The sequence below is a fragment of the Egretta garzetta genome, unplaced genomic scaffold (assembly GCF_000687185.1).
Source record: "Egretta garzetta isolate BGI_Z169 unplaced genomic scaffold, ASM68718v1 scaffold112, whole genome shotgun sequence".
NCBI lineage: Eukaryota > Metazoa > Chordata > Aves > Pelecaniformes > Ardeidae > Egretta > Egretta garzetta.
The window spans coordinates 368,397-383,946 of record NW_009258884.1 but is presented as its reverse complement, the minus strand read 5'-3'; the positions used below and the strand labels follow the sequence as shown (position 1 = coordinate 383,946).

Here is a 15,550-nt window from a genome sequence, read left to right as displayed (position 1 = left end):
TCCATTTAGCAGCTTTTGCTTTTTCTATAACAGCTATTTAAGAGTTGCCATTTATAAACTGCCTCTGGAACATTGTATTAGTGAAACATTCAGTTACTTTGCTGAAACATTCACTATCTTAAACTGTTACTTTTATCCTTCCCCGAGCTTCCAGTAGTTACGTGGAAAGAATGAGCATTTAACATGATTTCTGTCTTATTTCCCCCAAGGGAGTAAAATAAACTAATGGTCCATGTTTGACTTTTTTTCTGAAAGCTCTTTTTTTTTTTTTTTTTCATCCCCCCCTCTCGTGTAGATGGTGATGGAATTTCCCGATAATGTGCTAAACCTTGATGGACATCAGAATAACGGCGCACAATTAAAACAGTTCATTCAGGTAAATACATCCTTCTGGTTTTTAAGAAGGCCACATATCAGCTATTGCTTTCTTTAGAGTCTTGCTTTTGCTTCCCTAGGAGGTTGTCAGTCCTGGAATGACTTAAAAGACACATCAGCACCTATGTGCAATTACATATTGGTACCAAACTACACCAGGTGCATTTCTTTTCTATATTTCACAGTATTTATACGCTGTTGTCTTGTCAGGCGGCAATTGCTACATATCTAGTTAGAATTCAAAACCTGTAAAAACAATGTGTATTCTGGTCACTGCCAGTTTATACTTAATGGAAACTACAATTCTGAATACAGTTTGTTTGGGTTTTTGTTTGTTTGGGGGTTTTTTTCCCCCCCTAAATACTTTTGAACTGCTTATTCAGGTAGAAGTGTGCATTGCTTAAAATTGAGTTCTTATGATTAGTACCATACCAAGATAGAATTAATATTCCAGTTTATAGATCATATATAGTTGAATAGTGAGAGACGGTTTTGTGGTGCCCCTGAAGCTTTAATAATAGAAATTTATCTGCTAACATTCTGGCAAATAACTGTAGCACTCTGACACCTGTAGCAACTAAAAAATTGTGCCGCTCGATGTCCAAAGGAGCAGGCTAATTTGCTGATATGCAGCTTGCACTTCTTCACTTGCGGTTTGACAGCAGCAGTTCAGACATGTGCTGCATATAAAGCATAGCTGTGTTGTGAAAATAGCTCGTTCCTGCTGTTGCCGTGACTAGTACTATTAATTACAGGAAAGAGGATTATTGCAGAGTGATATTGCTTGTTAGATTATTTAATGTGCCTGCCTTTAAGACCACAAACATTAAACGTTGTCTGATAATAGCTTTACTTTTCATAACATGTATTACATAAAAAGAGCTGAAAATATTTTCTCTTTTCGATTGATGTATTTACATGTTCCATGGGATTGATTAGTTTCGCTGTGTTGTATGGTCTTTTCTTTCTTTCCCCAGAAGTTGTGATGAGTCATTTCTACATTAGGAGTGTTTTAAGTGGTGTGATATGACAATTAGACAGAAAATACTATCATGGCACAATATTCCCCGTATAGATACAGCTATGCTTACAAAGCTGTACATTGTATAAGCAGGGAAAAATGACAGTTAATACGCTGGCAGGGCTCTGCTTTTACAGCTTATGTTGGAAAGTGCCAGTAGTGCTGATAATCAAAGTGTAGATGTATTGACTGGTGTGTGAGGAAGGGACTCTCTTCTGTATAGCTGTGTTAGTGGCAGTTTAGTGATGATGAAGTCCAAACCAGTAATTTAGCAGTTAGAAGGGTATGTGCTGTTGGTGTGTATGTGTGCCTGGATGTGTTTGACAGAGGAACCAGGGAAAGCTCCTAAAACTGTTTATTGACGTAAGAAATACTAGAAGGTGTTCTCTTTAATGTTCTATTATTAGCACGCATTGAATGTTTGCTACTGAAGTGAGATGTTTCACCCTGAATAGTAATGTGTGCTTTTTTTTAATTTCAGGTATTAGACTTGTAATGTGAAATGGCATTTAACCTTCTAGGAAAAATATTGCTAAATTGTCTTGGTCTGAACAGAACAAGTTTGTTGTAAATGAGATTTCCATACATGCCAGTGAGAGTGTCCAGGGATTTCCTTTCTATGTGCCAAAGATAAAATGAGTGTGAGTAGAAGATGAAAACTTGCAGTGTTGTATGTGAGAACCTTTCCTAAAACATCTGTGCTGAGGTGGAGAAAAAAGGGCTTCCTGGTGAGGACAGGGAGGTGTGCCATTTGTTTGGAAGGAGCATTTGCTGATTTGAGTGGTAGGAGGAGGGAACAGGAGGAGGAAAATAGTAGCTTCCTTTCAGAGGGCAGACGGTAAGACTTGAAGCAGAATTGCTCCTATGATATTAGCAAGTGTGGGTTTGTTTGTACAGTAAGTATTCTACACTCCATGCAGCTTCCACAAGTGTATTTTGATGAGGAAATGCTGCTGAAGGTGAAGAATTAAGATGTGGTTTTCTTTCTTATTTTTTTTAATTATTTCATTTCTTGTTCTCTTTTAGAGACATAGCATGCTTAAACAGCAGGATCTAAATATTGCCATGATGGTGACGTCGCGTGAAGTTTTGAGTGCACTTTCTCAGCTGGTCCCGTGTGTTGGCTGTCGTCGTAGCGTGGAACGTCTATTTTCTCAGCTTGTTGAGTCTGGAAATCCAGCACTTGAGCCCCTAACAGTAGGGCCAAAGGGGGTTCTTTCTGTGACTCGAAGCTGTATGACGGATGCAAAGAAGCTTTATACACTGTTTTATGTGCATGGGTAAGTGTCTTAGAACTGCTTGGATTATTTTTATCTGGGGAAAGGGAAAGCTAGCTTCTGTGCATTTGACTTTGTGGCTTTCTTGGCGATACTAAATTGTTGCAAGTCTGAGTCTTATAGTATATACTCGTCTTTTACAGCCATGTTAAACTCGCTATTGCCTAAACTAGGGGAAAAACAAACCCAAAAGACCTAATCTTTCATAGCAACAGTTGCAGTGCCATGGCTGTTATTGAAAGATACCGGTATTAAAATGTTCAGGCATTAACCTGAAATAGGCACTGTGGGTTTCTCATGTTCTCTGGAAGAAGAGTGTTTCTCCACCCCACTACTTTGCATGTAAAAAATAAAATAAAAAAAATTAATGCCCCCACCCCCCAAACTTTCTACTCTTGGGTAGAAAGGTAACACTGAGAAAGCAAAACCTTCTGGGTTTGGCGAGCACAATAAATAGCCTCCATCTCAGTGCCATTTGTTTCTCAGCTGTCAGCGGACCAAACAGTGACTGCTCACCACAGTGTGCCTTTGCCTTCCAGTTGGCTTCAGCTCATTCTACTTCTTGCTCCAGTTAGCAGGCCAGTGAGAAGTAGGAAAGGTTAGTGCAGAGCTGGGGATATTGAGATTTGGAGGGTGAGGTAGTGTAACTTTGAGGTCTGTTATTTACAAAGTTATGCAATAGCTTTTTAGATGTGAGTTGTCTTTATCTTGCTTGCTAGGATTTGCCTGGAAAATCTGTACTGTGTTTTCCTTGTGTACTGCAGGATTGTATGTCATAAGAAGTAAAAATGGGGGACAGGAAGAAAGTTTTAGATTTAATGTCCATTAGCATACTTGTTTCTGATGCATGAGCTGAATCCATCCCTTTAAGATTTCTCTGGATAACCATGTTTTCAGAATACTAAGTTACGTTTTTTCCATAGGTCCAAACTGAATGATATGATTGATGCAATTCCCAAAAGTAAGAAGAACAAGAGATGTCAGTTACACTCCCTGGACACACACAAACCAAAACCTTTGGGGTAAGTTTGTGTTTAACTTGCACAATTCAATCTAAAATATTTTAAGGAACCAAACTATTGATGCTACTTTATTTTTAAGCATTGAGATCAATTCTTCTGCTGTTACCTGTTTGCCAGAGTAGTAATCTCCAAGCTATTTGGATTATAGTAGACCCAAATAGTTGTGGGGGAGAGGAACAGAGGCACTCGATGAGTTTTGGGCAGCGTGTGTTGTAGGGCATGAGCCTTTCTCAATAGGTTTTCATGAGAAGGTAGTTAGCCCTCTTTTCGTGCAGTAAGAGTCTTCTCAGTAGGATGTTCAATCCTTTCCCCACTCCCCTTGCTCACTCTTTATTGATTGGACAAAACTAGTGCACTAAGGTCTTCTGCCCTCCCAGCGTAAGATCCGCACTCCTTCCTCAATGTTCGAGGTGTCCCTCTGCCCTTTGTCAGAGCTCCCTGAGGCAAATGGGGATGCTTTCATATAAAGCTTAAGGCTACAATACAAAATCAGCTGTTTCCCAAAACTTGCTTGTTAGTTCTAGCTGTTCCATTTTTGCCTCTTGGCTTTTGGGTATTTTACTTGGTGGTGGGTTGTTTTGTTTGGTGGTTGGTTTTTTGGGTTTTTTTTGTATAAAAATACCCACGTTTTCAAAATTTCAAAACCAGTTGCCAAAATGCAACTTGGCCATTACAAACCAGTGCTCTCTGATGTGCTCTTCATATCTTGTCTGACATAACTTGAAATATAGTCTGCTCAGGGCATGGATGGCTTCTGCTTTGTGGTGTAAACAGTGCTTTAGAAAAACAAACTGGTTTTTGTACTCTACACCAAAATGGTTGATCAGCCATTTTTCTCACATTGAGGCGAAAGGGTACATGCTAAGCAAATCCACATCACTTTGCCTGGGATTATTAAAAATGCCTTGCACAACTGTTAATAAAGGGCTTTATTGTGGTTAGCCCGCAGGGTTAAAACTAAAACTCTGTAAAATGTATTTTCTCAGAACGTGACAGCATGTTTTGAATACACCAGTGAAAAAGATGCATATATGCCTCTGTGTCTTGAAGTTGAAACGGCTTATTCCAGCTGGTTAACCAAAAAACACTCCCTGTAAATCTCTTGTGGATTTTGGGCCGTTTTCTTGTTTGTGGGGTGGTTTGGTTTTTTTTTTTTTTGGTTTTTTTTTTATATGATGACCAATAAATTAGACTACTACACTTAGCTGGAGCACCCAGGACCTTTTCTAGTCAGTTGTGTTCTGCTTCTGGTTAAGCATACAACCTGTGAAAGCTTGATCATGGTTTCCAGTTACAGGACATGTATTTTTCTATGCAGACTTGAGTCTCTTTGGGTTTAGATAAATCCCCTGAGATGCTAGGCCTGTGGAATTTGACACTTGATTTTTACTTGGGCTGCTTGAGGATAGTGGTAGCTAATCATTATCTCCTATTATATTTTGGTTACAGGCCTTTCATATAATTAGTTTAAAGCTTATGTTACACAAGCAAAAGATCATAGGGGTATTTTATTTTTTAAATCAAATTCAAAGCTTTATGAAAGTGTTACTTTTTTTGCTTTGTTTTTAGTAATCTTTTTTGTGTAAGGACACATATCATGGAACCTGCACTTAACATTTGGCAAGGCAGAACAATTCTGAAACTGAATGAAGAGAGAGGAAAATACTGCCTTTATTTCCTCAATTCATTCCTTAGTATTTTGAATGCTGGCAGGTTAATAGGGAATATGTAGAAGAGCAGTATTTTAATAGACTGCAAGTAAAGCTTTCAGCTTTATCTGATGACATGGCTTGTGGACAATCAGTGTAGTTTGCTAAAGAAATGCGGCTTGCACTCTGCTTGCTTAGTCAGTACCCGTTTGTTAGGCCTCAGAAGTGGCCAGGGTGTATCAGTACTGATATTTCTCCAAATAAATCTGCTGCCTTGAGTGGAAGCAAATATGCTAACGGCCTAGACATAGAGGTTTCAAACAGAATTCTTACAGAACAAATTTTATTTATCAACTTAGAGCTTCTGCTTGACTTGGTTACAAGAAACTTCTGCAGATGAGTTGCATCTGTTAGGCATTTTATGCACACAAAAAAAGGCTTTGAATTGTAATTGTGTGTTTAATTATGCAAGTTATGTAACTAGCCTAATACCACTTGAGAGTTACTTGATGTCCTCTTTTTCAATGTGCCTGGTTTATGGCTACTCGGTTCCATTCGGGGCTAAGGAGCAGTTTCACCTCTCATAAATGCAAGCCATATGATCTGGCAAACTCCACAACAGCACACACAAATACTCTTGAGGAGCTAATTATTAAATAGGAGTGCTTCTTCCCCTCTTTTCCTGCTCCGTTGTATCCATACATGAGCTTAAACAGAAACGACCGTTCTGATAAAATGTCAAGTGTAAACAAGCCTGTAAGTAAACACAACTTGCTATTTATTTTGTTTGTTCTTTGCTCTCTAAGGGTACTTTTAGCATATCCCAATGTGTGTTGTAAAGTTTGGGGGGTTTTTGGTAACAAATTTTGGAAATTTAATGTAGGGTGTTCTGTGGTTTCTTACGGTGGTAGATATGTGAAAATTTGTTGAGTTTTTTGTTTTGCTTGTTTTGTTTTTTTAGTAAGTCATCACATGAAGTTTAGTCTGCCAGAAGTATTAAAACTCATGTATGCTTACACTTAAGGTAATATTCTGAAAAATTACTACTGGCTTTCAGCTGTAACTTTAAAAAGTCATTATGAATCTGGGGTTTATAAACACAGACAGCAAAACTTGTATCTCACATCTGACCCTAACTTTGCTGAAAGTTAAGGCTTAGCCTGTAAAGGATTCGAAGTAAGTTAAGGAACACGGTAGCATTTTCATAGCATTTATTTAGGAAAAATAACTAGTTCATAATGTATATGGTATAGGTTTAAAAAGATGTTTTTTGATACTGTGTGACAGCGAAGGGAGCAGTAGCACACTCAGTACAGAGAAAATCAGTGCAGATAAGAAAAATAGTGAAGACAGCAGGAAGGAGGAGAGCAAGTGTAGTGTCACTTTCCACTGTGGACCTTTCCAGGGAGCAGTCAGGTAAACTAATGATGCTTTATTTTGCTTCTTTTCTAAACCCCTAATGGGATAATGTACAGTCTTTTGTTTCTTCTGATTTTTTTTGCAGGGGTTGTTGGATGGATGTGTGGGAGCTCATGTCCCAGGAATGCAGGGATGAAGTAGTTTTAATTGACTCTAGTTGTCTTTTAGAAACATTAGAAACCTATCTACGAAAACACAGGTATGTTAAAAGAACAAAGGCACACCTGCATTTTGAGGAATACAAGCTGCTATTTTTCTTTGTGATTCAAAGCAGATGTAGAGTTCACACGATGTTTAGAAGTGTAGAGGATTCTTCTGATAACCTTTCAAAAACATAAGATCTAAGCTTCGTGGTGATGGAGAACCCTGCCCAGATTGCATTGTAACTGTTGAGAGTGAGATGGTGAAATATTCTTTGTGTTTTACCTGTTGTTCCGGGTTATGGTAGGGGAAATGTGGAGACCTCAGATGAAGTCATGGCTGCTTGTCTTAATTTTTTTTTGTTAGGATTAAATTGATTTACAATTTAATGCATTAAAACTGTGTGTATTCTTTCACTCTTTCACAAGTAGCCTACTCTGTTTGGGACTGTGCCTTCTTTTAGGCTTTTGGGGAGTATGTGCAATTTCAAAACAATGTGAACTAAACTAACAGAAGCAGATTTTAGGCTTGATGTTGCTTGTAAATCGCTGTTTTAAAACAGTTGTTATGACTTAGTGCTAGCGCTATTAGGTCTGTCTTGCAGGGAAAAAATAGGCCACTAAATTATTGTTGCATGTGTACGGTAGCTACCATGCTGATTAAAAAGTTTTAATTTCCAGTAGTCTCAAGGTTTTGATATAAACTGTGGGGGCACAGATGGGTGCGGGGGTGGTGGTGGTGTGGAAATAACACTTTGGAAACAAAATAACTTTAATCTCCTGTGACATTAAACATGGTGTTGGCAGCGTTCCTGATGCTAACCTGCAATAATATTGCTGTTTTCTTTCCTTTCACCACAGAAACTAGCCAGTTATCATAGTTCTATCAAACATCAAAATATGTTTGACTTAGTGTTGTCAAGTGACTGGACAAACTAGGAAAGGGAAAAACACCATCCAGAGATGGCATGAAGAGCCAGCTTTTCAAGCTGAAAGCTGAAATGTGAGCAGCTTGTCTGACTTGCATTTTTAGAATAATACAGCAAGAGGTTTTGTAGCTTCTTGAAGATTACTTCCTCTTATAAAATAGAATGAGCTTAATTCGGTTGTATTTTAATTATAACAGACTTCATAACTATACTCTTCTCATATTAGTTATCTGAGCTATCGAATACATTGTGTTATAAATAAATCTTGTTTGGCTATCTGTGCAGTAATCTAATCATTCAAAATATGTTTAAAGGTGCTTGTAGTGGAAACATCGCTCGTGCAGCAGGCAACAGAGGAAACTTTTTTTTTTTTTTTCCCCCTTATTGCTTATCACTCACTTGAGTATACTTTAAAGAATTGCTATGAAGTAACTTGGAGTGTGTTACTTGAGAGGAATTTTGTCCTGGCTTGTACTAATGTTTCAGTTTGTTCACTGTGAGATTTCTGATCTTTGAACAAATATGGAATTGCATATCCATCTAGGAATTTCTCCATATTAACAATTAGCCTGATTTATGCCTTGGAGCATGAAAGTTGATATCCAGACTTGTAATCTGTGATAGGGAGTATAATACGTACAGTAAACTTAGGTGGCTTACAGCCAAAGTCTTAACTATTTTACCTTTTGAAGTAACATAAACCTTATGTGACCTAGTTTAAATATAGCATACACTATTAAATAGCTCAGTATGTTATAACTTAGACTAAGCAGGTCTAAAATTCTGCTTGAATAAGAATTCAGTTCTGCTATGTTCTGTTTCAACACAGGTTTTGCACTGACTGCAAAAATAAAGTACTTCGGGCATACAATATTCTTATTGGTGAGCTAGACTGCAGCAAAGAAAAGGGCTACTGCGCTGCACTTTACGAGGGCTTGCGTTGCTGTCCCCACGAACGTCACATACACGTGTGCTGCGAAACAGATTTCATCGCACACCTATTGGGTCGAGCTGAACCAGAGTTCGCAGGAGGGTATGAGTATGTAATTTGCTAGAGTGGGCTATCTAGCGCTTTGCTTCTTTATTTTATTATTGAATGTATTTTGCGAAAGTGATTTTTGCCTCCTTGCTGCATAATAAACTTCTGACGGTAAATATTCATACTGAAGTAGACTTTCAAGATAGTGCTTCAAAGTAGCGAAGATTTCCGATGTGCTTTTGACTTTAAAGTGCATTTAACTCTGAAGGCAAGACTGAAGGAAGCTCCAAATGTCTTCTAGTTCATTTGTTCACTCACTAGGGCTGCCTGCTTTTCCATTGAGGTGTTCAAAATATGCGAAATAGAAAGAGAACCTTGGTTTTACCAAGTTCTACCAAATGCCAAGTGTTCAATTTAATTTTGTCACCATTTGTATGTTATAGGAATTTCTGAACCTGTTTTAGCATCTTAAAATCTTCCAATGGAAAATACAATTCTGAGCTCAGGATCTTTAGAGCTCTATCGTAACTGTTTGATTAGGAGGGTAAATCCTTTATAATGATTTTTCTTTAATACATGACAGAGATTAATGCTGAAATGTTTTTACTTTGTACGGTAAGTAATGTGTAAACTTCTATGTATGTTTATTCAGCTTCAGTTAACAGACACATAAATGTCTAGGAAGCTGAAATATTCACTTTAAACTAAATATAAATTCTAGGAAACAAAAGAATGGCTGCGTCTCTGGCATTAAAACTCTGCTGTTCCCCCCTGGCAGGAGCAAGCAGAGACTGATGGGGTAACGCCTTCAGAAGCCACGCGTGGGAAGGCATAGTGCAGCTTAACAGTGCCACGCACAGATTAACATGTCAGGAATGTTAGTGGTGGTTTTGACCTGGTCCTTTCTATTTTGCATCCGCATGCAGCACAGCAGAACTCGATTTAAAAAGCTGTTCATGCAAACCTATCTTCAGTTGTACATAAAGAAAATACGTCATTGAACTGCTTTGATCTCTTGGTAGACTTCCAGCTACTTTAACCATACTATACTTTGGTTCAACTCTTCCTTTAGACGAAGAGAAAGGCATGCTAAGACAATAGACATAGCCCAAGAAGAAGTTTTGACCTGCCTGGGTATTCATCTTTATGAAAGATTACACCGAATCTGGCAAAAGTTGCGGGCTGAGGAACAAACGTGGCAGATGCTTTTTTACCTAGGTGTTGATGCTTTACGCAAAAGCTTTGAGGTAAAAATCAAATTTTATCTAACTTGTGTTTGGATTGCTGTAGTAACTGTCTGCATTGTCACTAAAATTATTTTTTTCTGCTTTCTACTAACATTGGGCTGGAAGGAGCTTCAAGGGTGTTGCGTTCAGTCCCTTGTTCACTGCTGGCAACAGTTGTGTAATGTCAATGCATAGCACAACTGAGTTGCATTCCAGTGTGAAGTCTACTGGAACATAAAAGATTGAGGCTTGCTTTTACTTTCCAAGCTGCATGTTACAGTACGCTGGATCTGCTGTGTTTTTAATTCACAGTGAAGGTTCTTCTACCTGATAGCATTGAAAGTAGCTCTGGCTACAACAGGTTTTATTTGGCTTATGAGTAGAAATGGAGGATGTGCTTTTGAATTACAAACACAACTGCTAACTCTTGCATTCAGCATGTTCCAAGTGCACTCTGTAGTCCTGTGGGATCTTGAACTTGAGACAGAACTCCATGCAGTTCCTTTAATGTATGCCAGTAGTGTAAGTTCCCTTCGATATGAGAGAGATCTTTTTTGTTACGTTTATCTTCCATTCATAATGACTGTTCTCTCTAAAAACTTCTAAAACATCAGAGAAGGAGGAACAAAATCAATCTGGGAAAGTTCATAGTGGTACCCTAATCTAGTTCTTAGAGGTTTTTTTACAAGTAATTTTTTTAAAGACCTATAATGCTATGGAAGTGGCATTGGACTGGGAACACTGTGGCATTTTTGTCAGGTTCTGTCTTGGTGGGGTTTTTTAAGGTAATAAAGTGTGGTGTTGAAAACTCACCGACATTGTAGAACTCGGGTAATTACACTGCTATGCAAGGTTGGCTATGAATTTAAAATGCGGAACTGCTGTGTCTCTCTCTGGGATCCTTTAAGGTGAGTGGGAACAATAATATCTCGTGTTGGCTTAAGGAGTTCCCTGAGTGACCTAGGAAAAAAACGTGAATTTATTTTTACCTCTGTGGAAGCATTGATCCAGAACAGTTTACTAGTTTAACTATATTCTTGTAACTTCATATATAGACGTGCCATTATGATATCTGTTCCAAATTTAATATTAAGGAATGTATTTAGGTACTTGCTATATTTTGAGATACACTTCAAAACTGGACTGCCTGGAAAATCAGTTAGGTTTTTCACTGGTTACCCTAGACAGAGAGCTGCAGGAATTCCGTAGCAGTAGTTCTGATGTGGGAGGTTTTGTGCTACTGTGTTAAATAATCAGAGTATCTACCATGTAAACAGATACAAAAATGCGTTCAAGTCCACAACTTGTCACTGAAAATTGCAAATCTGGGCCATAAGTTAAAGGCCCCCATCCATGTGTCTTCTCCAGCAATCTGAATTTGGTGACTAAACTGGGATAGGCATTTTTCTTCTGTAGTCAATAGTTGTGTTGCTGTCACTTGATCATAAAAATTGCTTACCAGCTATTTTCCTCCTCCTTTTTTATAAATGTAAAAGCTTGAATTGTGTTAACATCTATAAATAGATCTAACCTCTTACAAACAGATGGCTGTGGAAAAAGTGCAGGGTATTAGTCGATTGGAACAGCTCTGTGAAGAATTTTCAGAAGAAGAAAGAGTGCGAGAGCTTAAACAAGAGAAGAAGCGCCAAAAACGAAAGAACAGACGGAAAAATAAGTGTGTGTGTGAGATCCCTACTCCTTTGCAGGCAACAGAAGAGAAGGAAGTAAACCAAGCAAAGGTAAGCGTTGGTAGCTGTGGCTTTTTGCTGGAGTTAAATAACGAGGTTTCTAATTTGGTGCTCCATTCATCAGGTCACTGTTCCACGTTGGAATTCTTGAGAGGTTTTTACTGTATTTTACTATATTGACGGGGCTGTGAGCAACCTGATCTGGTTAGCGGTGTCCCTGCTCCTGCAGGGGGGTTGGACTAGATGACCTCTAGGGGTCCCTTCCAACCCAAACCATTCTGTGATTCTATGATTTCAGTTTTGGGAACTGATGTTTGATTGCCAGTGGAATTTAATGCCTTTTCAGGTTAGTACAGTCTTTTTGTAAAGTACCTGCCTGGAACTCCTTACTTTTTTGGGGGTTTGGCGAGGTGGGTTTTTCTGTTTGGTTGGTTTTTTTAAATCCAAAATCTAGCGGGTCAGGTTATGCTAGAATATTTTCCAGCTATCATTTCTTAAAGATCACTGAGAATATGGAAATTCAAATGTTAGTTGCAGATGTTTACCATTGAATTTTTGGAGAGGGGGAAGCTTTAATTGACTGAGTAAGTACGACTTATTTTGGATCTCTTGACTGAACTTAATGGGCTGTCAGTCATTATTACGGGGAAAGTAGTTGGTTGGGGTTTGGTTTTTTTTTTTTTTCATTGTCTTGTACTTCTGAAGAATTCTAAGCAACGCTGTGGCCGTTATCAGTCACTCTCAGATGTTTTTCTAGTAGAGTATCCTTTATAAAGATGCTGGCTGAGCTACTTTCAGTACTCGCAAGTATTTTTTTTGGTTTTGTTTTAAGGAAAATTCGAACTTCACGGAAAGCAGTTGCAAAGCCTGTGGTAGCACCGAAGAAGCTAACAATTGTGTAGAAGTAATTGTTACTAATGAAAGCACTTCTTGCACCTGTCCTAGTAGTGGTACCCTATTAGGTTCACCTAAAATCAAGAAAGGTATGTTAAATGTCATTATTTTTCATTTTTAAAACCATTTACGGGGTAAACAGTGCTCAGCTATTTTTAAAAATAACTTTTTTTTTTTTTTAAGAATTCTTTCTTGTTAGAGGCATAAGTAAAGAATATGCAACAGCTACTATGGATTACCATGACTTTTTCACTTTGTCTCAGGTTTATCTCCGCACTGTAACGGTAGTGATTGCGGCTACTCATCTAGCATGGAGGGCAGCGAAACAGGATCTCGAGAGGGATCGGATGTGGCCTGCACTGAAGGCATTTGCAACCATGATGAGAACGGTAGGTTGGCTAAGAATGTAGTATTGGTGTAATATCCCCAAAACTTAAGTATCTGAGAAGAAAATTCCCTGTCTTTTGCAGGAGATGATTCATGTGTCCATCGCTGCGACGACAAAGAGGAGGATGGAGATAGCTGTGTGGAGTGTTGGGCTAATTCGGAAGAGAGTAACACAAAAGGCAAAAACAAAAAGAAGAAAAAGAAAAGTAAAACTTTGAAGTGTGAGAATGAACATGTAAGGAACATGGCTATTGCAGAACGCTTATTTAAATGCATACATTTTAAAGTAGTTACAAAAGTATTTCAGATTTCAGTTGTGGCTAATGCTGTTAAATGGGGTAGTCAGGATCTTCTGTCACCGCTCCATCCGAGTTTTGAAATCCAGGTCCTTCCTGGAACAGGTTGTGGTGGAAGGAGCCTCTTCTCTCCTGTGTTCTAAGCACGTGCACTTCTGCGCACTCTTAGTGAATTAACATGCCGTTCCCCCTTCCTCCCCAGGCACACGAATTTAAAAAAATATATATTCTGGCACTCTTCTTGAACTTCTTCCTTTCCTCTTTCCCTCTGCTCCCATCTAAAACTTGAACGTTTCAGGTTTAACACTGCTAGTGGTTCATTACAGGCTATTTTCAATTTTAGATTCAGAAACTTGGAAGCTGTATGGCAGATCCAGGTAACAGAGAGACCTCAGGAAATATCATGCACACAGAGTTTCATCGCGACAAGACCAAAGACACACATGCTGAAAGCTGCTGTAGCTCAGAAAAAAGTGGGCAGCAGTTGCCTTGGTTTGAGCATATGAAAAATGTGTCACAGTTTGCAGAACCTACAGAAATGTCACTTGTTCCTGATACTGGAAAAGGTGCCAAGAGCTTAGTGGAACTCCTTGTAAGTAACCACTTACTTTGAATTTTAGGCTGTAGCTTACTGCTTTAAATCCTCGGGATTGAGGATGGGGTTTAGAACTCGAGTCCCACTGAGGAACTGTAACTGACCCTGAGGTTCATAGCTTGCTCTCCCAGTGTTTAGTTTGTTTGCTTTTGCGTGTTCTCTGTAAGGGACGTAATTCAGATGCTTTGCAGAGGAGGAGAAACTGCCTATCACTGGAATGCAAGTGACAGAACTTGTATTATAAGTATTCATTATCACGGATTGTATTATTCCATAAAATGAAGCGTGCATTATTGCTGCCTTCATGCCTCAGATATTATTTCCCACTGTAGGCTCCTTGGACAGCTTCCTTCTCTCCCTTTCCTTCCCTTCTCTCCTCTACGCCCTTTTTTTTTTTCTTTTCTTTGTTTTTTCTTTGCTCTTTTTTTTTTTTTTTTTTTTTTAAACTCTGATAAAAGCCGTCCACCTTCAGTGGAAAGGTGCGAAGACTCTGAAAGCTTATTCTGGTAGATTCATGACTGTATAGGCTGCCTCTTGCCCAAAAAGCCGCGGAGCGTTGTGCGTGTGCATTGGGTGACTGGATTAGCCAGCTAAGGCTTGTGGTGTCGTGACGTGAAGGCTCCCATCTTTCTTCAGAGCAACTGTAGGGACGGGTGTACGATTGCCGGGCGGGTGCACTGCACAGGAAGGGCAATGCTCGAGTTCTTAAATGCCTGTTTTCATTTGTAGGATGAGTCTGAATGCACTTCTGATGAGGAAATCTTTATCTCACAAGATGAAATACAGTCCTTTATGGCAAACAACAAGTCTTTTTACAGCAATAGAGAACAATACCGACAGCATCTGAAGGAGAAATTTAATAAATACTGCCGCTTAAATGATCACAAGAGGCCCATTTGTAACGGTTGGTTGACAACAGCTGGAGCGAACTAAATACAATAAAATAGCTCTGTCTTTCACTGAAATTCTCAAGATGACTACTGCGCCTTCTCTTTCAAAAACTTAATTTAGTGACTTCTGGCAAAATTTTATCTTAAATTAATGTGATTTTTTTTTTTTTTTTTTCTTGGTTTTTTGGGGAGGCTGGTGGAGGTGATTTCATTAATTTTGTTCTTTCTTCAGGCTTGTATCTTTAGTTGAGTAGCTGTGCAAGCCTCTCTTATAATTTAAGCCATCTCTTTTCATTAAATGTTTCTCTTACTGTGAGACTTACAAAAAGCAAACTAGTGGCAAAGTAATGTTGTACCTATAATTCTGTACAGAATGACAATGAGCTGAATATAAGATTTTACAAAGTAGACATCCATTTGCAAAATGTTTTGGATGTAATATGTTAAAAGCGCAATGTGCAAAATTTAAATAAAGAATATTTATTAATATGCATAGTAAAAGTCGGTGTACACGTTTCTACTTTAAACGCTCCTTCCCGGCAGTCTGAGTCCTTGCTGGTGGGACGGACGGTTGCCGCTTCGGTCTGCGGAGCTCCGTGGAGGCAGGCGTTGGGTGAGTCACCTCCCCTGGGAGAAGTACGGACCCTTTGGTGGGGCTCACGAAAACCAAACCGCTGGCGTTGCGTGGTGGCCCTCCCGCTGGCGTTGCGTGGTGGCCCTCCCGCTGGCGTTGCGTGGTGGCCCTCCCGCTGGCGTTGCGTGG

General features: G+C 39.0%; 1 protein-coding gene across 2 annotated transcripts; it reads left to right on the top strand.

Annotated features, from left to right (window-relative positions):
* The first annotated feature begins 282 nt into the window (after positions 1-282).
* On the top strand, positions 283-15,240 carry GGNBP2 (gametogenetin binding protein 2). 2 transcript variants are annotated; one of them, XM_009633920.2, is made up of 12 exons: positions 283-376; positions 2,423-2,676; positions 3,597-3,695; positions 6,849-6,962; positions 8,662-8,865; positions 9,884-10,058; positions 11,582-11,776; positions 12,558-12,708; positions 12,883-13,008; positions 13,090-13,241; positions 13,646-13,894; positions 14,627-15,240. In XM_009633920.2, the coding sequence occupies exons 1-12, from the start codon at positions 296-298 to the stop codon at positions 14,828-14,830; spliced, it is 2,004 nt and encodes a 667-aa protein (XP_009632215.1). In that variant the 5' UTR covers positions 283-295; the 3' UTR covers positions 14,831-15,240. The 2 variants fall into 2 exon arrangements, with proteins under 2 accessions (XP_009632215.1, XP_035745465.1); XM_035889572.1 differs by having other exon boundaries at positions 8,662-8,871.
* The last annotated feature ends 310 nt before the right edge of the window (positions 15,241-15,550 follow it).

What these genes read in the sequence shown, in the direction of transcription:
- GGNBP2 (XM_035889572.1), top strand. Translation starts at nt 296, where the DNA reads ATGGTGATGGAATTTCCCGATAATGTGCTAAACCTTGATGGACATCAG. An exon ending in AATTAAAACAGTTCATTCAG is followed by an intron (nt 377 to 2,422) that starts GTAAATACATCC and finishes GTTCTCTTTTAG; the next exon opens with AGACATAGCATGCTTAAACA. An exon ending in TTGCAACCATGATGAGAACG is followed by an intron (nt 13,009 to 13,089) that starts GTAGGTTGGCTA and finishes TGTCTTTTGCAG; the next exon opens with GAGATGATTCATGTGTCCAT.